Here is a 25620-nt window from a genome sequence, read left to right on the forward strand (position 1 = left end):
GTAGCTTTCTCTTAGTGGAATAAAATGTAAGGGCTTGTAAATTTGAATAGTTTAGTGCTGAGCACACAATGGACATTCATTACAAGTTTGAAACTGACAGAACAGTCTAAAAGAATCATACTTAAATTTTTATTTAAAAACTTATTATAGAAAACTGAGGGCATATAAAAAACTGTAGACCACTCATGATCCTTTTCCCCAAAGGTAACAACTATCAACATTTTAATGATGTTTCTTTTAATGTTTCTATGTACATATGTAATTTTTAAAAATCAGGATCAGGCTGTATATACAGTTTGTGACCTGCATATTTGCACTTACATTGTTGGGTGTTTTCCTTTTGAATAGTCTGAAAATATGATTTTTAGTGATTATAAAAATACCATTCAGATATATCATTTAATCCCTATATTTTAGGGGCATTTGTTTTCCCTTTTGGACTATTACAAATAGTATTGTTTGAACATATTTGTATACACATCTTTTTTCCAAATTTCTATTTGGGGAAGGGAACACAATTCCTAGAAGGGGAATTACTAATTCCAAATGAATGAACCTTTTTAAACCTCTAGATGTACATAGTACTGCCAAATTGCTTTTAAGAAAGATTATGTCAACTTACACTGTCACTAGCAATGGATGAAAGTACTTCCTACTTTGTTTTTATCTATATTGCCTTAAAATTATGATCTTAAAAATTTGCAGATTAGAAGATACAAAAATTTTGCCAGGTGCATTGGTTCACACCTATAATCCCAGTGCTTTGGGAGGCCAAGGTGGGAGGATTGCTTGAGCCCAGGCATTTGAAACCAGCTCGGACAACATGATGAAACCCTTTTTCTACAAAAAAAAAAAAAAAAAAAAAAAGCAAAAATTAGCCAGGCGTGGTGGTATGTGCCTATAGTCCCAGCTGCTGGGAAGGCCGAGGTGAGAGGATGAATCAAGCCCAGGAGGTCAAGCCAGCAGTGAGCCATGATTGCACCACTGCACTCCAGCCTGGTTGACAGAGCAAGACCCTGACTCAAAAAAAAAAAGAAGAGGATATAAAAAATGTTACAATCTTTACTAGTAAAAAATATTATTATTCTACTTTATGAATGGTTTGTTCAATTATGAGTTCAGTTTACTTGCCACTGATAATTAAAAACAAAAGACAAAGACTTCTGAGAACATTCAGAACCTTGTGATGGTTACAAATCTGAAAAACTGAGAAACACACTGACTTTGCCCAAAGGTAAGAGCACAAAATGAAGCAAATTCCTGACTCCTTTGGCAGTGATCTAATGGTTAGATTACTAAATAGGCATCTTTTTTTTTTTTTTTTAAGGAATGTCATTATTACTCATGGAGAGAAACACATTTCTACAGAATTTTTAGAAGCTAAAAAGAAATTCTAATTAAAAACAATTATCTAACAGTTTTTCCTAGCACTGAACATATTATTTGGTACATAGAAGATACTGACTAAATGTTTGTTGAATGAGTGAATGAATAAAGGGAAAAAAATCACATGTAATTCGAAGACGCAAGAGAAAAATAGTTTGCTCAGGACATAATGTAGATAGGGCTTACTGTGTCCAGAATGTATTTTTGTTTTGTTTTGAGACAAGGCCTTGCTCTGTCGCTCAGATTGGAGTACAGTGGCAGGATCAGCTTGCTGTAACCACAGACTCCTGGGCTCCGGTGAACCTCCTGCTTCAGCCTCCTGAGAGTAGCTGGGAATACAGACATGTGCCACCTTGCTCAGCTCATTTTTAAATTTTTTGTAGAGACAGTGTCTCGCTTTGTTACCCAGACTGGTCTCAAAGCAGGGTGTGATTCCTCTTCATAACTTTTATTGCAAGACCTGGGATAATTTGGTTAATTAAAAATTTTTCTAAAATGAGGATACTGTTCACCTAGCAAGCATGTGATGAAAGTAATATTACAAGATATTCTAGGATTCTTAGATGAATTTTATTTTTTTTACTATCTATAAAAATTTATTGACATCTATTTTCTATTTACTGAATTATAATAGTTTGTGTGTATGTGTGTTTCAGTGTTTTAAAATGCTCTACCTTCAATTCAAAAGAAAAGGTACCATAAAGTTTTTCAGATTGTCCAAATTTTTTATGTAAATCAAGAACTTCTAAAAGATTAGCCATACAAAATGGAGGAAGTTAAAAAAATGAAGTGCGTAATTTGAGAAACAGTAGATTTAATGAAGGATGAGACACGACCTAATAATAGGTAAATAACAGACTTTTCATAAGGCAGTCGTTACTTCAGGAGCTTGTTAGTACTGGAAATACTAAATCATTATCTTAAGGATTAATTCCCTATGCTACTGGCAAAGCAATGAAAATTGTCTTATTAATAGTATAAAACTAGTGGAAATTTGCAAAAGAAAACAGATTGATAGATTTCAAGACCAAAAAAAAAAATCCAACCAAAAACCCTACAATAAATACTGTAGACAAAATGTTAATATCCTTAATGCATAAATAACTCTTACAAAATTAGTAATGAAAATATTAACACATAGGAAAACACCATAGCAGAATAGCTAATAAATATTTAAAAATTTGATCTTGCTAGTAATTAAATAAATAAAACTTGATATAAAAATGTTTCTGTGCCAGTGCAGTGGCTCATGCCTGTAATTCCAGCACTTTGGGAGGCTGGGGTGGATGGATGGCTTGAGCTCAGGAGTTTGAGACAAGCCTGGGCAACATGGCAAAACCCCATCTCTACAAAAAATACAAAAATTACACAGGCGTGTTGCACCTGTGGTCCCAGCTACTTGGGAGGCTGAGATGGGAGAATCGCTGGAGGCTGAGATGGGAGAATCACTTGAGCCTGGGAGTTTGAGGCTGCAGTGAGCTGTGTTTGTGTCACTGCACTCCAGCCTCAATGACAAAAGTGAGTCCCTGTCTCATAAAAACAAAAAGTTTCTGTCCTATAAGATAGGTAAAAAAAAATTTTAGCAATTTTAGTGCTGTTAAGATTGTGGTGAAATGAGCACTTTTATATACTGCCTTGGGGAGTATAAATTGATGCAGCCTTTCAGAAAGGTGTTGACTAAATTGACCCTTAGAAGTGTTCATATTCTTTGACTCCGTACTTAGCTTTCAAGCAGCTGTGTCCTGAGATAATATATTTTGATAAATAATTATAAACAAGGCTCATCTCAGTATTATTTCTAATATTAAAAAATTAGAAACAACTTATGTATCTATTATTGGGGGAATAAAGTTAAATAAATTATGATACATTTAATACAATGGAATATTATATAGGCATTAAAATGTTTTTAAGTAATATACTTAGGAAAATGTTTAGCATATTAATGTTAAATGAAAAAAGCAATATACTAAAATATATATACACAGAATGGTTGCTGATTCTGTAAAAAATATGTATGCACATAAAAATAAACTACCAAAATATTATAGATTAGTTACTGCTGGATAATGGAATTATTGATCATTTTATTATTCATTCCTTTCTTTCCAACATCTTTGCAATGAGCCTGTACAGCATTAATATGGAAAAGTTACTTAAATATAACAAACACTTCTTGAACATCTACCTGTGTAGATGCTTGTTGGTGCTTTTCTCTGCCCTGCAATGGCCCCACTCTTCCTTTAACAATAATAAAAGCTGTCATATATTGGGCACTTTTTATGTGTGCTGCAAGTGCTCTGTATTCATTCTCATGTGATCATCACAGTACCTCCATTGGGACACAGACTTGGAGAGAGTGTTATTTGCTTAAAATCAATTAGCTAGGAAGTGACAGAGCAAGAATTTGAACTGTCTGATTCTAGAGCTTACTCATAACCACTATGCTGTATGTTTTGTTTGTGGATGAAGATTTTTCTTTAGTCCTAATTTAAATACTACTTTCTTTTAAAATAGTGTACTACAAAAATTTTCAGGCAGCTACAAAAGTAGAGAGAAAAGTGTAATGTACCCCATGTTCCTGTCACCCAGCTTCAACATTTATTCATATATGGCATCATGCTTCATCTGTACCTCTATCCACTCCCCAACCCCTGCCTTATTTTGAGGCAATTCCTAGACATATATCATTCATAAATATTTTAGTATATTTCCTTAAAAGGTAAGGGTTCTTTTAAAAATACAAAAAAAAAAAAAACCCTCACATTCCTTATACATGTTATAAATATGTCCTGTTAATTATATCTTAACATTGTGTGGATTCTGTAGTTCTTGTGATTTCTTTTATGTTGTGTTTTTGAAGGTGGAACCTAACTTCTTGTGGAACAAGTGTTGCCAGCTCAGAAGGCAGTGAGGAGCTGTTTTCATCTGTGTCTGTTGGAGATCAAGATGATTGCTATTCCCTGTTAGATGATCAGGACTTCACTTCTTTTGATTTATTTCCTGAGGGGAGTGTCTGCAGCGATGTCTCTTCTTCTATTAGCACTTACTGGGATTGGTCAGATAGCGAGTTTGAATGGCAGGTAAGTTTTTTTGTCCTTTTCTTGTCCTCATTACTATAGAAGTAGAACTATAAACTTCTCTTTTGATATTTTCATCTCTACTTCAAAGTAAATTTCTCTACTGTTTATCCAGTCCTGGAGATTCTCTTACAACGTGTTTTAAAGTTAAGAATTTGATGGGATATCTTTATTTTTGCTAATGTACCTTTTAGATGCTATAGATCTCCTTTTGTAGATTTTTATGTTATTTAATACTTGTGTAATATTACCATTATTATATATCATCAGTACCTTTCTATGCATGAATCCAAGCAAATTTATGCTTCCTACCCTATAATAAATAGGTTTTGTGTCCTTATAGGACACATATCAGTCACATTATGTATCTAATATCATAAACTGTTATTACCATAAATACATGATTTTTGGTTCTGTCATCAGAAATATATAATTTCTCATTTTGTATTCTGTTTGTATGTAGACATGTTTTTCGCCTGACACTTTTTTCTTGTGGCGTATATACCATGTAAAACGGCTTTGTGGTAAATTGTTTGAAAATGCTGCCTTATAATGAGTGCAGTTTGTCAGAAAATTTAGATTGTGTTATTACAACATCCATATTCTGATTGTAAAAACGATACATTTAAAGATGTTTTCCCTGCCTACAGCAAAGATTTTATTTGCTAGATAAACTCGAATGCCTGCTACGTTTGAAAGCTATCTGAATACTTGAAGTTTTATTCCAAAAGAGGAATTGAATATTATAATTTCAAACAGCTTTCAAATAATACAGAATGGCACCAAATTTAAAAAGTCTCCAAGTCCCACTCTACTATGGTTACCACTGTTAGGAGCTTATGCAGATTCAAGTATGTTTGCATACTGTTAAAAACACATGGGATTATACTTCATCCACTGTTCGGCCCTGTGCTTTTTTTTCAGCTAACACATCTCATTCTTTTCCATAACTGGATCATAATTTACTTAATCCATTTCCTAATTATGGCTATTTCAGTTTGTTTCAGTTTTTTGTTGTTATAAATGATGCTACACTGAAAAGATGAGATTTTTTTTTAAGAAAAAAAGTAATTCACAACCCTTCCGTTTTTGTTTTTCATATTATTTTGGTTAAAAATTTTTTTAACTTTTTAAAAATTTGAGGTTAAATTCACCATTTTCATCATTTTGAAATGTATAGTTCAGTAGTTATTAATATACTCACAGTGTTGTGCAGCCATCACCACTATGTAATTCCAGGGCATTTCTGTCACCCCCAAAAGAAATCTTATACCCATTAGCACATAGTCCCAGTTCTCCCCTCCCCCTTATCACCTGGCGACTACTAATCTAATTTCTCTATAGATTTGCTTTTGTAGATATTTCATATAAATGGATGAATATGTGGCCTTTTGTGTCTGGCTAATCTTTCATTTGGCATAATGTTTTCAAGGTTCATCCATGTTGTACCATATAACAGCACTTCATTCCTTTCTATGACTAATATTCCATTTTGTAGATGTACACTACCACATTTTGTTCATCCATTCATTAGCTGATGAACTTTGGGTTGTTTCTACTTTTTGGCTGTTATAAATAATACTGCTGTGGACATTCAGGTACAAGTTTCTATGTGGATTTATATTTTTAATTCTCTTGGATATACCCCTAGGAGTGGAATTGCTGGATCATATGATCACTTGATATTTAACTTTTTGAGGAACTGCTAACATGTTTTCCAGAGTGACTACACCATTTTACTTTTCCACCAGCAACGTATGAAAGTTCCCATTTCACCACGTCCTTGTCCACACTTGGCCTTGTCTTTTTGTTTATAGCCATCCTACTGGGTATAAATTGGTGTTTCATTGTGGTTTTGAGCATCTTTTCATGTGCTTTTTGACCATTTGTGTGTCCTCTTTGGAGAAATATCTATTCAGATACCTTGCCCCTTTTAAAATTATGTTATTTTACTTTTTATGTTTGCATTGTAAGAGTTCTTTCTATATGCTGGCTATTAGACCCTTATCAGATATATGATTTGCGAAGATGTTTTTATTCTGCGGGTTGTCTTTTTGCTTGTTAGTATTTATTCACTTGATAGTGTCCTTTGACACCAAAGTTTTTAATTTTAATGAAGTCTAATTTATCTTTTTTTTGCTGTACTTATAATATCATATTTTAAAAACCGTTGTGTAATCCAAGATGAGGAAGATTTTCACCTGTTTCCTTCCCAGACTTTTAGAGTTTTAGTTCTTACATGTAGGTCTTGATCCATTTTGAGTTATTTTTTGTATATGATGTGTAAGATAGGAGTCCAGATTCATTCTTTCTTTTGTGTGTGTGTGTGTGTGTGTGTCTTGTTTTTTGAGATAGAGTCCTGCTCAGCTCAGTTGCCCAGGCTGGAGTGCAGTGACGCAATCTCAGCTCACTGCACCCTCTGCCTCCTGGGCTCAAGCCATTCTCCTGCCTCAGCCTCCCGAGTAGCTGTGATTACAGGCGCCCACCACCAAGCCCGGCTAATTTTTGTATTGTTAGTAGAGACAGGGTTTCACCATGTTGGCCGGGCTCGTCTTGAACTCCTAACCTCAGGCAATCCGCTGCCTTGGCCTCCCAAAGTGCTGGGATTACAGGCTCATTCTTTCTTTTTTTAAGAACGGAGTCTCACTATGTTGTCCATGCTGGTCTCGAATTTTTGGGCTCAAGCAATCCTCTCACCTCATCCTCCTGAGTATCTGGGACTATAGGCATGCACCATTGCACCTGGCTCCCAAATTTTTTATTTTGTATGGGGGTATCCAGTTGTCCCAGCACCATTTGTTGCAAAAATTATTCTTTCCTCATTGAATCATCTTGGCACCCTTTTGAAAATGAATTAATCATAGATGTGTGGGTTTTATTTTTGGACTCTGAATTCTATTCCATTGATGTATGTGTCTATCCTTAAGCTAGTACCACACTGTTTTAGTTATTATAGCTTTTCAGTAAGTTTTGAAATTGAGATGTGTTCTCCCACTTTGTTGTTCATTATAAAGATTGTTTAGGCTCACATCTGTAATCCTAGCACTTTGATAAACTGAGGTAGGTAGATAGCTTGAGCCCAGGAGTTCAAAACGAGCCTGGGCAACATGGCAAAACCCCGTGTCTTTAAAAAAAAAATGCAAAAATTTACCAGGCATGGTGGTGTGCACATGTGGTCTCAGCTACTCAGGAGGCTGAGGTTGGAGGATCGCTTGAGCCCTGAAGGTGGAGGTTGCAGTGAGCTGAGATTGTGCCATTGCACTCTAGCCTGGGCAACAGAGCTATTTGGGGTCCTTGCAATTCCGTATGAGTTTTAGGATCAGGTTGCCCATTTTTCAAAAAAGTGTAGTTGGAATTTTGATAGAGATCACATTGAATCTGTAGATTGCTTTGGGGAGTATTGCCATCTTAACAATATTAAATATTCCAATTAATATGGGATGGAATATCTTATTTATTTAGGGCTTCTTTATTTCAATGATGTTTTGTAGTTTTCAATGTCCAAGTCTTACACTCTCTTGGTTGAATTAATTCCTAAATATTATATTCTTTTTGATGCTGTTATAAATGGCATTGTTTTCTTAATTTTATTTTCAGATTGTTCATTGCTAGTGTATATATAGAAATACAGTTGGTGTTTGTATATTGATTTTGTATCGTGCCAACTTTGCTGAAGTCATCTGTTAGCTTTAATAATTTTTTCCCCTGTGTGGATTATTTATCATTTTCTATATTTAAGATCATGTCATCTATGAATAGAGATAGTTTTCCTTCTTTTTTCCTCATCTGGATGCCTTTTAATTCTTGCTTAGTTGCCCTAACTAGATCTCCTGTACAGTGTTTAATAGAAATGGTGAAAGTGAGCATCCTTGTCTTTTTCCTAATCTTAGGGGAGAAGTTCAGTCTGCTTCTCAATGTGGTTTTTTAGTATTTTGTTAAGGAATTTTGCATCTATATTCATAAGGGATATTGGTCTGCAGTTTTCTTTCTCAGTTGTGTCTTTGTCTAGCTTTGGTGTCCAGGTAATACTGTCCTCATAAGGAGATAGGAAGTTTTTCCTCTTCTGGTTAAAATTTTTTAATAAGATTTTCTCATTTAAGACATAAACTTTTTCATGATATTCATAATGAATTTTTCAGTGTTTTTTTTTTTTTTTTTTTGGAGACAAGGCCTCGCTCTGTCACCCAGGCTGGAGTGCAGTGATGCAAAAATGGGTCACTGCAGAATTGACCTCCTGGGCTCAAGCAGTCCTCCTGCCTCAGCCTCCTCAGTAGCTGGGACCACAGGTGGGCACCACAACAACCAGCTAAATTTTTTTTTGTTTTTTTGTAGAGACAGGGTCTCACTTTGGTGCCTAGGCTGGTCTTGAATTCCTGGGCTCAAGCGATCCTTCCACTTTGGCCTCCCAAAATGGCGAGCCACCGTGCTCAGCCAGTGTCTCTCTCTCTCTCTCTCTCTCTCTCTCTCTCTCCCCCCCTTTTTTTTTTTTTTTAGTGCAGACTTTGTATTTAAAATCAGACTGCAACAATTCTTAGTAAAGCATAAGTCAGTTAGAGTCCTGATAATTCTAAGAAATATTTTTTCTGCTTATTTTATGTGATTTATTTAGAGTTATCATCCATAATGTTACAAGGTGGCAGACATTTTTAAATTTTAATTGCTGGCTCCTTCACTTATGTTGCGAGTAGTTAGAGTGGAAAACCATCCCCAGCCATTCACCGTTAATGTACATGAGTGACTATGATGTCAGAACAAAAATCATACCTGCCTTAGTAATGTGTTTTCCCACTTGTGAAATTGGAGTATGGATACTCTGTTACCATGGATATCTGCTATTTAAATATGCTGAAAGATTTAAAGTGCTGTCTTGTATTTGTGGGATTTCATAATGATGAGCAGTAAATTATCCAAGAAGATAATTACAAATTACATGTTAGGATTAATATGGATTAAATTCATTTACTATAGTTAAAAAATTTGTATTACTTCTGTTATGATTAAAAACTACATCTGTTTAAATCTTTCTTTTTAACAGATGTTTCGGTTACTACTAAAGTAAATATAAATGATTTACGGATTCTCTGGGAAGAAAAATGCTCACTACTTAGTAAGATGAGATTTTAACCTTAGAATGAATTAGCATCTTTGCATTTTGCTTTGCTGATAATTTTCTTTGCTTTCAGTCCTTTTGTTATTAAGGATATATTTGACTAGTCTTAGAGTCTGAGAAATTATTTCTATTATTGAGCAGGAAAGCTTAGAAAATTTAAACAGTGAGTAATCAGCTGTCACACTTGAAACTTAGAGGTGCACTCTGAAATTACACATCAGCTGTTACAGAAATGAGCTTACTCATAAAATTCTGCTGCATTCTGCAGAAAATATGGCAGAGATTTAAGTCTCCCTGTGTTTCACAATTACTGATCATAATATAAATATGCCAAATATTGCCCATGAAAAATATGGGCTGGGAGCTAGTAAGCATTTATTCTGAAATACAGTATCAGTTATAAAATGGAAAATTGCTGGTCTAATAAATATACAGGAGCCCATACAATTCTCCGATACAACCGCTAGTCTAATCTCGTATCTCCAATTGTCTACTTGACATTTCCACTTAGATGACCTTAATATTTAATACTAACCCATTATTTGATGCTGAGTCCTTGATGCAGTGTTGCAACTTCCAATTACAATGTTTCCATGGAAAAAAATAGACTCTGCTTAGTGACATGTCTTACAACTTAGTAAAAAATTATTATTGTCTGTCCAAAGGACACTTGTGCTTGCTTCTCCCATTATCACTACAAACCCTTTATATCCCAAATTGTATTCGTCTCTTATTACAAACTTGCCAGACAGGCAAAACTGTTTAGCATAGTTGAAAGCATTAGATTGGTGTCCTACTTTGGATTCTGCCACTAGTTGTATGACCCTCCCCAGACATCATTTTTTTCTTTTATGTAAAATGAGGATGTTGGACTAGAAGATCTGTAACATCCTTTCAGTTACCTTGCTATGAAAATTGCGGTCTTTAAGTGTATCACTCTGGGTGGGTTGTGTGACCTGAAATGTCACCAATTTTTTTCTGGTCTCCACATGAGACACTTTATTACCTTATCCATTCAGTTATCAAACAGCTTTGTAAATTGTTTTTTTTCTTTTTTTTTTTTTTTTTTTTTTTTTTTTGAGATGTAATCTTACTCTGTTGCCCTCACTGGAGTGCAGTGGTGCGATCTTGGCTCACTGCAACCTCTGCCTCCTGGGTTCAAGCGAAGCTCCTGCCTCAGCCTCCTGAGTAGCTTGGACTATAGGCGCATGCCACCACACCTGGCTAATTTTTGTATTTTTGATTGAGACGGAGTTTCACCATATTGGCCAGACTGGTCTCGAACTCCTGACCTCGTGATCTGTCCACCTTGGCCTCCCAGAGTGCTGGGATTACAGGTGTGAGCCACTGCGCCCAGCTTTGTAAATTTTCATGTTACATTTGTCCTATCTATTCCCATTTTTCTTTCCATTTTTGCTTATTTTCATCCACGCCTAGATTACAAGAGCTTCCTATCTAATTCTAGTCTTTCCTCACTCTATTTTGTCCCCATAGTGCTTTCTAGCTGATCTTCCCTAAAGACCAGTTTCATCAAGTTACTTTTTAGAAAATGTTATCGGCCTACTTCTACATATCATATGACAGTTTCTGGTTCTTCTGTTGAACTTTTAAATCCCTAGCACTGATTTTCTGTGTTAATCATACTGACATATGATTACATGATATCTAGGATATATGTCACCTCATACTATGTTTTTTTCCATCTATGACTTTACTAAATTATTCTCTTTACCTGAATGTCTTTTCCTTTTTCCCCTATCATTCTGAAACACTACCATGTGAGATTAACCCAAGCACTTTAGCAACATGTGACATTCTCTGAGAGATTGTGCTACTTTTTTAAGGGTCCAAAACCATGGCAAGGGATGGAAAAAGAAAAGTACATCTCTTTATTGAGTGTTGCCTGTGTGCCAGGCATGTTACCACATTTAAACCACTCAACAATCCTTTGAGATTGATGATATTGACCACATTTTACTGCTAACTCTGAGGCTCAAAGAAATAAACTAACCTATACAAGGTCACACTGCTAGTGAGCAGTGGAGCTGGGATTTGAACTCTGGGATCTTTTTACTTATCCCTGAAAAAATGGACAAGGTACCACTACTTAGCTTTTTTACACCCCTCCCTCCCCAACAAATGCATAGACAGAAGTAAAGGTACAAATTTAAGTGCCTAGCAGATATTCTCCAAGATTTAGGTGAATTTTTTTCTTATATTTTGAAAATACAGGTATTTCAAGAGTTCTTTCATTTACCTCATTTATCAAAGGAGCTTGATGTAGGGGAGGGGAGGCCTTTTGTCTGATAAGAAGTGTCTAATTTTTTTTTTTTTTTTTTTAGGGGCCACAGGGAGATTTGAAGTCAAAGGGAAAATAGCAAAGCATTTTCTTTTTTGCAATTACAGGCTGAAAAAGAGATGGCATTCATATGTGCATTCAGCAATCATCCTTTCATAACACCACCTAGATAACAATTAGGGTGAAGGGTGAACAGTTCAAGCAGTGTTAGTTAATGAGATTTTATGGTTTTTTTTGTTGTTGTTGTTTTGAGATGATCGCTCTGTCTCCCACACTGGAGTGCAGTGGCACGATCTTGGCTCACTGCAACCTCTGCCTCCCAGATTCAAATGATACTCCTACTTCAGCCTTCTGAGTAGCTGGGATAACAGGTGCGCACCACCACACCCAGCTAATTTTTGTATTTTTAATAGAGATGGAGTTTTGCCATGTTGACCAGGCTGGTCTCGAACTCCTGACCTCAGGTGTTCCACCCACCTCCGCCTCTCAAAGTGCTGGGATTACAGGCGTAAGCCACTGCGCCCAGCCGTTAATGAGATTTTAAAATAAGTTATACAGATTGTTGGTAGTCACTTATGTACTTGGACTTGTCAATAACTGTCTTAGTGAAAATGTAGTTTTTAAGAGTAGTAGCTACTTATGGGGATGTAGAAAGAATGGCCTCTCTCTTAGACAATTTCATTTTAAACATCATAGTCATCTTTTGCATAGTGATTGACTCCTATCTTTGTGGTTTCATTTATTTCTTTGCGATTGATTCCCCAGTGCCTGCCTGCAGTCCATTGCAACTCTCCCAAACTTTAATCCTGCAGCTTCAACCCACTGCTAGATATTTCCATTGATGACGTGTGGTCTGAAACCTAGCATTCATCATGTGCTGTGTTGTATAATTGTATGTCTGTGTTATTGTATTACTTTCCCAAGTAAAATTTTTGTGTAGGGACTTAACACTCCTTTGAATCCCCTGTACCTATTATACTGCTGTGTACAAAGTAGGAGTTCAAATACGTGTGATCGCAATAGTCTTCATGACTAAAGTAGCTCTTCACTTTTTTGGTAACCGCATAAGCCTAGACATCATCCAGAGTTCAGATACAGTTGTAAGCTCTATAGAACCAAAACACAGCAAAAAGGTGCTGTTTTATACCTTGTAAAAATGAAGCCAGTATGTTTGAAAATTGTCATGTGCTCCTTGTAGAAGAAAAGACTTTACTTTTTTGATGAATGACTTAAATACATTTATTTAAAATTAAATCCATTCTAACTTTTGGAGGTAATGGATATATTTATTACCTTGGTCATGGTGGTGGTTACATGAGTATATGCACATGTGCAAAAATATACATAAATATATAATTATAGCACATATTTTTGCTGTTTGTCTTAAATTGATTTTATTTTCTGTATGTTAGGCTTGCTTTTATTTCTCCTTTGTCTACACTTTGTCTTCTATGATGTTTTCTAATTTTTCTCTTATAATACTTCTGGTTCTTAAAAGTGTTTTGCTTTATATTAACAGCATATTTAAAATTATTTTATTATTTATTTTTTGAGACCGAGTCTCACTCTGTCGTCCAGGCTGGTATGCAGTGGCACAAACATGTCTCATTGCAGCCTCAACCTTCCAGGTTCAAGCGATCCTTCCACCTCAGACTACAGGCATGTGCCACCACACCCAGCTAATTTTTTTTCCTTTCCTTTTTTTTTTTTTTTTTTTTTAAATAGAGATGAGGCCTCGCTATGTTGGACAGGCTGCTCTTGAACTCCTGGGCCCAAGCAGTCCTCCCGCCTCAGCCTTGCAAAGTGCTGGAATTACAGGCATGATTATTATTATTATTATTATTTTTTAGAGAGATGGGGTCTCGCCACATTGCCTAGGCTGGTCTTGAACTCCTGGGCTCAAGCAGTCCTCCTGGGCTCTAGCAGGCCTCCTGCCTCTGCCTCACAAAGTGCTGAGGTTACAGGCATGAGCTACTTTGCCCAGCCTTAATTTATTTTAATTGTCTTGAGGTCACTGATACAGACTTGAGGACAAGGACCAAGATGTATTTGTCTTTATATTGACAGTATGTTTAGCACAGTCTCTGGCAAAAAGCCAGTTAGTGGCACATCATTCAGGTCTCCCCAGATGGATACCAGTGCTTCTTATTCATTACAGTGTGGAGGCCCTAGTCATATTCTCTTTATACATTAAAAACTTTAATGATGATTGACTCTTTGGTTACCATTTTAATAAGTCTTGATTACAAGTCTAAGCTTTTCAAAAACATCTTTCATTGAATAACTATATGCAAAGAATATATATTTATATATTTATGTTGCTGCTTTGTATAAAATAGGCATGGATCAGAATTAATGTCCTGTGATTCTGTATTTGCCATTAGTCTTTTTTTTTTTTTTTTTGAGACGGATCTGACTGTCTCCCAGGCTGGAGTAGTGCAGTGGCACGATCTTGGCTCACTGCAACTTCCACCTCCCGGGTTCAAGGGATTCTCCTGCCTCAGTGTCCCGAGTAGCTGGGACTACAGGCACATGCCACCATACCCGACTAATCTTTGTATTTTTAGTAGAGACCGGGTTTCACCATGTTGGACAGGCTGGTGTCGAACTCCTGACCTCAGGTGATCCCCCTGCCTCGGCCTCCCAAAGTGCTGGGATTACAGGCATGAGCCACCACGCCCGGCTGCCATTAGTCTTACATTAAATGAACTTTTAAGGAAGCCCTCTTAGCATAGCCCGCAGCATGTCAATCTCATAAAGTAACTTTTAATCGATGTGGAAAATATACTGTAGTATTTAAAATGTAGTCTGAAACAATTTTGCTTTCCCTCCCCACACCCTCCTTATTTTTATAAAGTTACCAGGCAGTGACATTGCCAGTGGGAGTGATGTACTTTCTGATGTCATACCCAGTATTCCAAGTTCACCTTGCCTGCTTCCTAAAAAGAAAAACAAGCACCGGAATTTAGATGAACTTCCTTGGAGTGCAATGACAAATGATGAGCAGGTAAAGATCTTAACATTCTTAATTGAAAGCTTTTATGTGGAGACTAGGTAAAGCTCAGTTTATTGCCTGTTTAAAGCTACTGGGGAAATGTGGATTGCTTAGTAAATCTGAATTTGAGCTTTAACTGTTTTTCAGGGAACAAATAAAACCTTAATTGCTTCTGATATGTAAACACATTATAATTGACATAATGAAGGATCAGAAGTTTTAGCAATGATCTTATTTGTAATTTTTTCATCACATAGGTGGAATATATTGAGTATCTGAGTCGGAAAGTGAGTACTGAGATGGGTCTTCGGGAGCAACTTGATATTATTAAGATCATTGATCCTTCTGCTCAAATCTCCCCTACAGACAGTGAGTTTATTATTGAACTTAACTGTCTCACAGATGAAAAACTGAAGCAGGTATGTAAAGAAAATACAGATTATTTACCTATTAAAAATACCACCATCTTATAAAATGTAGACTAAAATAATCATATGTAAATACATAGATAATTAAGGCCAAAATCACTGCTGTGAAAGGTAATATTAGAAAAAATGATGGCACATTGATTTAAGAGGTTTTATGTACATCTCACCTGCCAGTACCTTTCTGGGATCAGTGTGAATCTAGAACCTGCTTTTCAGTTGTATAGGATTTGAAATGTAATGTTACCACTTATGAGGTGGTTAGGTTAAGGTATAGATTTATTCTAACTCAGTTTACAGGAGACTAATCGACAAAATACTAATTAATGAGAGCTATTCTTTGGTAAATATCTGAGCTGAGGGATTTGAGTAGTTTTATGCTGTAATAATTGAGCCAGGCTAGGGTGAAACCTAGTGAATTTTCCCTCTGCTGTTCTGAAATCTGCATCTCTGGTATCTTCTTCTTCTTCCCCCCATTATTTATTTATTTATTTATTTTTTTGAGACGGAGTCTCACTCTGGAGTGCAGTGGCGATATCTCGGCTCACTGCAACCTCCACTGCCCAGGTTCAAGCGATTCTCCTGCCTCAGCCTCCCGAGTAGCTGGGATTACAGGCACCTGCCACCGCACCCGGCTAATTTTTGTATTTTTAGTAGAGATGGGGTTTCACCATCTTGACCAGGCTGATCTTGAACTCCTGACCTCGTGATCCACCTGCCTCAGCCTCCCAAAGTGCTGGGATTACAGGCGTGAGCCACTGCGCCTGGCCTCTGGTATCTTCTAAATACAATTTTTGCTGTTCTTTTTCTCTGGTATGTAGTTGAATGAATACTTAATGTTCTTACGTTCTACTTTGGATTTGTTTCTTTGTTTTGCATTTATCATTATTTATGAAAAATTTCTCTCATTTCAGTATTTCTCCCAGCAGACATACTATAATTTTCTACATTCCAGCAAATTTTTCATTAGTATGATAAATTGATGTCTTGCATATGAAGACAGGTATCGTTGGCCCCTAGCTAAGATTTAGGAAACACCCTAATCTTATATAAAATCAGCAGCTTACTTAAATTATCATAAATGGAGACCTTTAACAACTGCCTAATCTCATCTATTTTATTTTATTGTTAGTTTGTATTTTGAGTGCTATTTTTTTACAGTCCTAAATTTCTGAAGGCGAGTAGCCTTCCATTTACTGATTATATTTTATGTGCTTTTAAAATCCAGATCTATAACATGTTTTCCAGAATTTTGAACATTGTTCATTTTTCTAGTACTTATTTCTAAATTTAGCCTTTCTATTCTACCTTATATATGCATCTGCAGCACTTTTGACAGTCTTTCAGATTAAGTACAATATTATTTTCCCCCCAGCATTTTGAAGGTAGAACATCAAGGTGCAACACTAACCAGTTTGTGGTTGTGCTTCCCAAGGTCAGGAACTATATCAAGGAGCATAGCCCTCGCCAACGGCCTGCAAGAGAGGCCTGGAAGAGAAGCAACTTTAGTTGTGCAAGCACCAGTGGAGTGAGCGGTGCCAGTGCCAGCGCCAGCAGCAGCAGTGCCAGCATGGTCAGTTCTGCAAGCAGCAGTGGGTCCAGTGTTGGAAACTCTGCTTCAAACTCCAGTGCCAACATGAGTCGAGCACACAGTGACAGCAACCTGTCTGCAAGTGCAGCAGAGCGGATTCGGGATTCAAAAGTAAAACGTCTAATCAATACAAAACTTTACCTTTCAATATTAACATTAGTACTCCTTCATATAAATTTCTTGAAGAGTTAAAATGATCCTGCTGTCTAGATGCCTGTGGGTTTTGGTCTTAATTGAACAAGCAGGATGCTCTGCTGTTGAACAAAGCACTCTTGGCTGAGTGCTTTGAAATGCTGTTTTGACCCACAACCATATTGCATTCAATCTTACCTGATTTTTGTGTATGTTTTAAGTAAGATAAATTGGTGGAAATAATGAGTTATTCTCAAGATTGCAATATTGACTGCAACTCACTACTGAGCGAATCTCACTATGTTGCTGATGTTGCTGTCTATTAGCTCCTAAGAATGTTGTGTATGTCTTTTGTGTGTGTTAAATGTTTTCTTAATGTTTTAATCTTAAATGTTTCTTCTTAGCTAATTTAAAAATCTAATACTTTCTCTAATTTCTGTCTACTCTTTTCACAGTTGAGAAAGTTCTGTATAATATTGTTGGGCACTTAAAAAAAAAAAAGAAGGTATAAGTATATTTAGAATGGTCCTGTGGCTTAGCAGGGGAGTTTGATTCCTTGCAGTGACAAGAATCTGGAGCCAGTTTAAAGATGATAAGAGAATCTCTCTCTTTGGTGACCAAGTGGGGACTTGAAGATACACAGTGATTCTTTCCCTGGTTCTTAGGGAAGTAGCAGAAACATAGCCCGCTTTGTTAGTTGCTAAGGAATTTCCCTAGATATGTGGTCATTCCTTTTTAGTATCAGTTCACCAGTGACAAGGATGGGAGTACCCACTGAGTTTCTGATGGGTTTTTAAGATGGTATTCGCCTACTACGAAAAAGGCATGATTTTTTTTACCTGCCATTATAAGATTGCTAGTGTTTTTGGATGAAAGGCACCTGAGAATCATAAGTATTAGAGACCTGGGCAATGTTCTCTACATTTGTATTCAGTATTGTCCCCTAGTATTAATTGTGTGTTCAGTATGCATTTATACCAATGTACCTTAATGGAATTTTAAAAAGAAGTCTTTGAAGTGACTCATTATGCATCACTAGCCAAAATGATTGTCTCAACCCTTCCTAATCAGAAGAGTCACTGGTCAAATACCACAAAATTGGAATCTTAATCATTTTTATGCCTAAGCCAGTGGCTCACTTACTGGAATGAGGATCATACTACAGAAGGATTTGAACATCTCTTAAAGTTAGAACATAGAGAATTTGATCCACAAAACATTTTGGGGTGGATATGCCAAAAACTAAACCAAACTGATTTAGAAATTTTTATTTTGACAGAAGCGATCCAAGCAGCGGAAGTTACAGCAGAAGGCCTTCCGCAAGAGGCAGCTGAAGGAGCAGAGGCAGGCCCGGAAGGAGAGGCTCAGTGGGCTCTTCCTTAACGAAGAGGTGCTGTCCTTGAAAGTGACTGAGGAAGACCATGAAGCAGATGTTGATGTTTTGATGTAATAAGGGTGAATTTATTAGCATTCTTTGTGAGCATTAAAATACTCCATCCTTATTGGTTTACATGCATTTTGACCAAAATTTTGGTTAGGGCTGTGCTGATGTACCATTAATAATTTAAGCCAGTGGTTCTTGACAGGTGGTGCTAAGACCTGCAGCTTCAGCATCACCTGAGAAGTTGTTAGGAATGCATACTTGTGGGCCCCACCCCCAGACGTAGTGAATCAGAAACCAACAGGGAGGCGCCTAGCATTGTTTCTTAACAAGTGCGGGGTTATTCTGATGTACAGTCTAGTTTAAGAACCACTACTTTGGGTAAACGTTTTGACTGTTTGAAGTTTATGGTGGCGAAGTGGGCTTCTTCAAAGACTAGCACTTATACGTTTAGAAGATTTCAAGGTACTGCTGACAGTAGTTTATTATGTCAGTATACATACATGTGTAGAGATCATAATTTCGTTCCCTTCTTAATGTTACAATTTCTTAGTTTACTTTTCCTAAAGGGCCATAGCATAATTCTTGATTCCTGGTATAAATTTTTTCTGAGGTGTGGGGGTGGGCAAGGTGTGGATTGCTGTTTACGATAGTGCCTTCATTAGTTTTAGTTCTGTTTTCATTCATTGTTGACTCAAAGGTATAAGAATAGGCCCTCATCTTTTTCCTGTTAGATTTATTTTTGTTTTTAACTTTATATAAGTTTAGAATCCTTTTTTGTTAAGTGATGACTACTGATGAAATAATGTTACTAGTAGCTGAATTTTAGACTTGATGCTATGTTGATTAATATTTAAATGGTGAAAGTAATTAGGCAAAATAAGCAATTCTGCTTTTCTGTTGCTTTCAGAAATTTTAGGCTGTAAAATTGTCTCAGGCAGGAAGTCAGTCTGTATCTCTCTCAAGTTCTTATTGTAGGTCATTTTTTTTTTCAGCACAGCTCTAATTTTTAAATATTTGGTATAACAGCTTCTGGCATGTGACCTTGTTAATGTTGAAAATTAACTGATGAAAACCCTTATAGATCTGCTAAACTTCTCTATAAATTGCTAGAAATATACAGAGCAATGAGATATAGAAAACACCTTAGCTTGTTGGTTATTAATAGAGCTCTAATTTTAACTGTGAAATCATGGAGTTTCTTTAAATGTTTTCCTAGAGAGTTTGTTATCATGAACATTAGAAATAGCGTGATTCCTTTTCTTCTACCACATGTCTTGAACATTCACATGGGTTAAAGAAGATGGAAACTGATACTACTGACAATCAAGCTGCTTTCTGACTTTCATAATTTTCTTTCTATTGTGGATAGCATTTTGAAGGTGACCGTGATTCTGTAGGAAGAGCTGTAATCAATATTTTTCAAACTCTAGAGTACAGAGGTTAGTAAGATTTCTGTTTTTTTTTTTTTTTTTTTTTTTTGCGTTTTGTTATGTCAAGTAGCTTATTAAGAAAAAGATTCATGACTTAAATTCTTAATTCTCAGTTGATACAAAGGCTTATAATCATGTGTTTTAAAATTTTGATTTCATTTTCATTCCTTGAAGGTTAAAGAATGGAAACTGGGGATAAAAATTAATACGTTGCAGCTTTGCCAAAGTCCATGGTATGGTTGTAACCTTTTAAAGACTACTAAAGTCGTAATTTGAAATTTTTACTAAAATAAAACGTAAGTGTCTATGGTTTTCAATTGGAGTGGTCTTTCTTTCTTTCCCCCTCCCCCTCTTTGGTTCTCCTAACCAGCTTAGAGGACCCAAAGAGAGCTTGGGGATAGACACCAGAATATTCTGGGGAGGTGGAACAACTTAACCTCACTGTTTTCCCTTCCAAGTATAGGAAGAGCAAATGGAGAGCATAGTAACTGTATCTAAATTCTCTACCTGCTCTTAGCAAAAGTAAAATGCCACAGAATGATTGCCTGCCATCTTTACCTATTCTGCGAGGAAAACAGGCCACTTTTGGAGACCATAGAGCACCATGTATCTGTCAAATACTTGGAAACTATTTACTTAACAGGGATCAGTAAAAGAAAACCCTAAACAAGGTCATGATGTAATTTAAGACCAATTTCCCTACTTTCCCAATAATCATAGTCTTACTACTTTCAATTTAACTTGAGTCACTGTTAAATAAGTTTACCAAAGTGCCACAAAATTGATTTTTAAAGTTTGTAAAGGTTTGAATGTTTATAGAAGTGCATCATGAAATTTTGTGTAAATCCAGATGAACTGTCATTATAGTACTATAAGTTAGAGATAGTAATAAAGTTGGGTTGAAGGAGATTGAAAATACTTCATTTGATTAAAAGAAAATCATTAAATAACTTGGGCTTGCTCGTGATTGAAGAGGGAGATTTAATAGTCCTCTGTCCCCCCAAAAAAGAAACTAGCAGAAAAAGACATAAAAAGTTCTTAGGTCTCTGTTCATGTGCTGTGTGTTTTTTCCATTGTAATGTCTTGTGTAGATAATTCAAAGTTTGAACTATTTCTTTCTTGGAATAAGTAATAATTTATTCAATATGGTATATCTCTGAGTTCAATTTAAAACAATCCAACTCAGTAGTATTTATTTTTAAATTCAAATCCAAACTAACCAATTAATTAATAAAAAGGCAAGACTGACTTGCTGTAGTATTGGTTCTCATCTGTAGAGAACTGACACTGGAGCAAATTTTAAGTCTCCTCTTTGAAAATAAGCCTTGTTAACTGAGGGCGTAATAAATTTCCCACAGATTTATCCAGAAACATTTTATTAGAGATCTTATAGTAGTATCTCAGTTCCTACCACAGCTTTTTAAAGGATGAGACTTGCATTTAACAAAATGACATATATAATATTTTTCTATAGTTTTGCAACTGAATTAAAGGAAGGTGATGCATTATAATGTGTAGTGAGGTATAAAGGGCTAGTTCATTCTCTCCCAACAAGAACTTAGAATAAAATAACACTTTTTTTTCATGAGACTTACCTCATTTTTGTTAGGCTATGGCAGTTTTGTCCAGTTCCTCTGTCCCTTGAGTGAATTAGATATTGCTGAATTAATCTCAGAAACTGACTTATAAAATAATGACATTATAGATTGGGTGAACTTCTCATTTTATTTAACTTTTAAAAGTGCTAAATCCTCTCAAAAAGGAAGAATTATAGGAAACTACTATATAGAGGTATCCAGATTCTGATGAGCTTTAAAAATTATAAAATATAGCAAATGTCTTCATATTTTAGCTAGAAATGTTAGTACACAACCAGTATAGAAGTCTTGTTTGTTTCTGGGTTCTCCAGCAGAGACTTTGTTTGTGGCTTACTCTGTATAGCCTCATGTGCCTTAAAGGTGGTGAACTCTGTACTTTTTGTCAATATCAGGCTTTTCAAAACTCAAAAACAATCCAAATGTTGTAATTTGTTTTGCATAATGCCCATGGAATTGGGTATCAGTAAGCAAAGTCATTAAATTGAACCAATCAATGCTAATAGAGTATAAAAACAAAAACCTTCAAATCTTAAATTTTATTTGCGTAACTTTATTTTCAGCCTAGCTAGATCATTGAAGAGCCTTGAAAGTTATCTAAAGTATGGCTTAATGTATGTTTTTTCCTCTGAAAAAGATCATATGCCAGGATACTTCTTCAAACCAGAGCACTTTTAATATCTGGAAAGATAATTTTCAAGGTACAAGCAAAAGCACTTCAAGGACAGAGATTATGTAGCAAGTTGATTCTTTATGAATTCTTTGAATTCATTTGTGTAATAGCTGGAACATACTCCTCTTCTTTCCTTTAACAAATGAACTTTTAGCACTTCTATCTCCAAGAAAAACATTTGTTTGGAATTGGTGGAGGGTACTCACAGTCCGTTTATAGTTTGGGACAATTAATAGGAAAATCCCCAGTTGCATTCAAATAATAGTGTTGATGTTGAGGGCACTGACTCATTCAACATGTCTGAACTAGAAGTAAATTTAATTCTGAAAGGACTATTAGTTAGGAAATAAGTATTTGTATACACATGTACTGTGGTAACTTTGGATTCGTTTTAAGTCTGATAAAGTAAGATAAACTTTGTCTTAAAAATAAAATTATGCTAAGTGAATAAAAACTATCTGAGATATTTTAAGCTAGGCATCTTTGTTAGCATAGTATCTGGAACATAACTACTTATAATGCTTAGGTCTTATTTCTTTGGAAAATAATTTACTTATTCCAAAAGGCTTAGAAGGAACTCTGAAAATTCTTCTAACTGGCCATGAAGAGTGAGGAAGTTGCATGGTACTGCTGAAGATCTGAGTTGACTCGCTGAAATTTTATTTTCTTATTTTTTTTTAACATTAGAATTCTTTCTTTCTGGCTCTCCCTCCAGTTATTTTTAAAATTAAGGTAATTAGTGTTTTAACCTAGAGCATATAATGGCAAATTAAATTTTAATTTGACCCTCATACCGAACTCAGAAAAACTTGTTTGGTCTTCAGTAAATTCTATATTTAATACTTTTTTTTAATTGTCAGATTTCTTTGTTGCGTCTTTGTGTCCAACAAAACCTGTGTGGAAATCTGTTCATTTTTGTGGTGAGGGATGGGGGTGAAAAAGGGGAGACTTGCTCTAATTATGCATATACATTTTGACTAGGTAAAGGTAGTTGTAGACTATATGTATAAATAACAAGTTAACTCTTACTATTCTGAATTGAACAACTGAATAAGGAACAGTGGCCTGAAGCCATGACTTGTTTTGTGAAGCTGCTGGCTCTTTTAACAGTAGCTGACCTATTGGATTTAAACTGAGACTGAAATTGAGATTTGTGGTTAGGTTATCTAGCTGAGTCTTTTAGCAATGGAGCAGATAATGTCCCTGTAGTGGATCCATTTAATTTCCTATTTGAGTACTCTCACTTAATAAGTATTATCTATTCTGAATCTTTGTGTTGGGAATTTAAGGACTATTGTCAAAGTCTATTAATGATAAACAAGTATATGCAAAACAATTCACAGATGGATAAAAATTTCAAATTGTGGGTTTTTGTTTTTGTTTTTGCTTTTTAGTTTCAAAGATTAGTTATGTAGCAGCAATATCATAACCAAAGCAAGTAGAAAGTTGACTGGTTTGGAGAATCTTCAAGTAGTCTTAAATACTGTAATGTATCAGATTGTTAACCAGGATTTTTTTTTTCCTGTATTACTGCTAAATGTATTACTATATTAATGCACTTTTGTATATATAACTGTCTTCTGTACATTCTGTACTTACTACAGTGTATATAAAGCCTGTTTTCCCTGAAGCTGTGAGGGACTAACAATAGTTGTATCATAAGTCGTTTCTATTTTGAGTTCCTTCTTGTACTTGAAAGTAGTTCAATAGTGAAATCTAAATGAGTGTTTATGGTTGTAATTAAAACTGGCAATGTGGCAGAGCTGTCTTTTGAAACTGAATACCAGAATGAAAAGTGTTGTTTTGGTTAAGAACTCTTATAATGTATTGTTTCTTTTGATGTACCCTGAGTTGTTACAAACCCCACTCACTGCTGCTTACTACTTTATACTTCTGAGTCAGCTCCTTTCATGCTCTATCCCAGAATATTTACCAACAGAGGAGAACTGCTCTCTTTTCTGTTGCTCATAGTTTGGTTATGGCTTTATAAACTTTTATTTGGTGAAAGTCCCAGATACCCAAATGTCATTGGCAAAACATTTTTTTTCTGGAGAGATCAGATTTCTAGAGAGATTAGCATTCATAGTAAATGAAAATTGTCTAATTTTTTTAATCCATGCTATTACTGGGCAGTAGGTCTAATTTTTGTCGACAAAAAATAGATCTATTTTCCTTATATGTTGATTTAGAATCTTAAGTTAAAATTTTATAAAAGAAATGTCTGAGCAGTTCTATGTATGGAGGAGCAGTTCAGCTTTTCAGCAGCAACTTTATCTTTTGCCACTAGAGGGAGATCTGTGGTTGCTTTCTCCTTTGGAGAATAGCTGCTTTGTTTTTGTTTTTAATTTCTAAGGTTGGAATAGAACTTATTCTCAAAATTCCTTTAGTGTTATTAAATACTTTCATTTATTAGTCAAAGGTAAGTTAATTAAGCTTGTTTAATGACACCAATCTTATGCTTTTCTGTAATCTTCAATTTTTAATAAATGTGAGTTAGATATTAAGTGAAATGTGCGTGTATGTGTTTCTTCTCTTAGGTACTCTAGAGCTCCATATGTGGCTAGTGACTACCATAATGGATAGTACATTATGTAATGCCCATATGGTAGTCACTAGCCACATATGGCTATTTAAATGAATTAAAGTTAAGTAAAATTTAAAATGTAGTTCTTTAGTCTCCTTAGCAATACTTCAAGTATCAAGTAGCTACCATGTGGCTACATGCTATTTACTCTATTGAAAAGCATGAGATGTAGAACATTTCCATCATCACAGAAAGTTCTGTTGGACAGTGCTGCTGTAGAGATTTGCTGGTTTATGTAGTGACCATTATCATTTTATCAGTGAACAGTAATTAGTGGCTAAAAAAACTGCTGCCTATAGTTAACTGTTGCAGGTGATTGGTGTGAGAGGGAGACTAAACTGTTTTTCTTTTTTTTGAGACAGGGCCTTGCTCTGTCACTCAGGCTTGTGTGCGGTGGTGCGATCATAACCCACAACAGCTTTAACCTCCCAGGCTCAAGCAATCCTCCCACCTCAGCCTCCCAAGTAGCTAGGACCATGGGTACATGTCACCACACTCAGCTAATTTTTTTTTTTTTTTTTTTTTTTTTTTGAGACGGAGTCTCGCTCTGTAGCCCAGGCTGGAGTGCAGTGGCCGGATCTCAGCTCACTGCAAGCTCCGCCTCCCGGGTTCACGCCATTCTCCGGCCTCAGCCTCCCGAGTAGCTGGGACTACAGGCGCTGCCACCTCGCCCGGCTATTTTTTTTTGTATTTCTTAGTAGAGACGGGGTTTCACCGTGTTAGCCAGGATGGTCTCGATCTCCTGACCTCGTGATCCGCCCATCTCGGCCTCCCAAAGTGCTGGGATTACAGGCTTGAGCCACCGCGCCCGGCCCACTCAGCTAATTTTTAAATTTTTTGTAGAGATGAGGTCTCTACAAAAAGTGTTTTTTGCCTAGGCTGGTCTCGAACTCCTGGGCTCAAGCAATCCTCCTGCTTTGGCCTCTCAAAGTTCTG

The 25620-nt window shown here is 35.9% G+C and overlaps 1 protein-coding gene across 2 annotated transcripts in view; it reads left to right on the plus strand.

Annotated features, from left to right (window-relative positions):
- Positions 1-24610, plus strand: part of FAM199X (family with sequence similarity 199, X-linked) — a 29583-nt gene extending 4973 nt beyond the window's left edge. Inside the window, exons 2-6 of one of the 2 annotated variants that reach the window (XM_050775978.1) lie at positions 4250-4469; positions 14733-14882; positions 15128-15289; positions 16731-16997; positions 18298-24610. In XM_050775978.1, the coding sequence (XP_050631935.1) occupies positions 4250-4469; positions 14733-14882; positions 15128-15289; positions 16731-16997; positions 18298-18468 (970 nt within the window). In that variant the 3' untranslated portion in view covers positions 18469-24610. The remainder of the gene's footprint in view (positions 1-4249; positions 4470-14732; positions 14883-15127; positions 15290-16730; positions 16998-18297) is intronic. The other variant, XM_050775979.1, reaches the window with a different exon arrangement.
- The last annotated feature ends 1010 nt before the right edge of the window (positions 24611-25620 follow it).

This window comes from Macaca thibetana, chromosome X, assembly GCF_024542745.1.
Source record: "Macaca thibetana thibetana isolate TM-01 chromosome X, ASM2454274v1, whole genome shotgun sequence".
NCBI lineage: Eukaryota > Metazoa > Chordata > Mammalia > Primates > Cercopithecidae > Macaca > Macaca thibetana.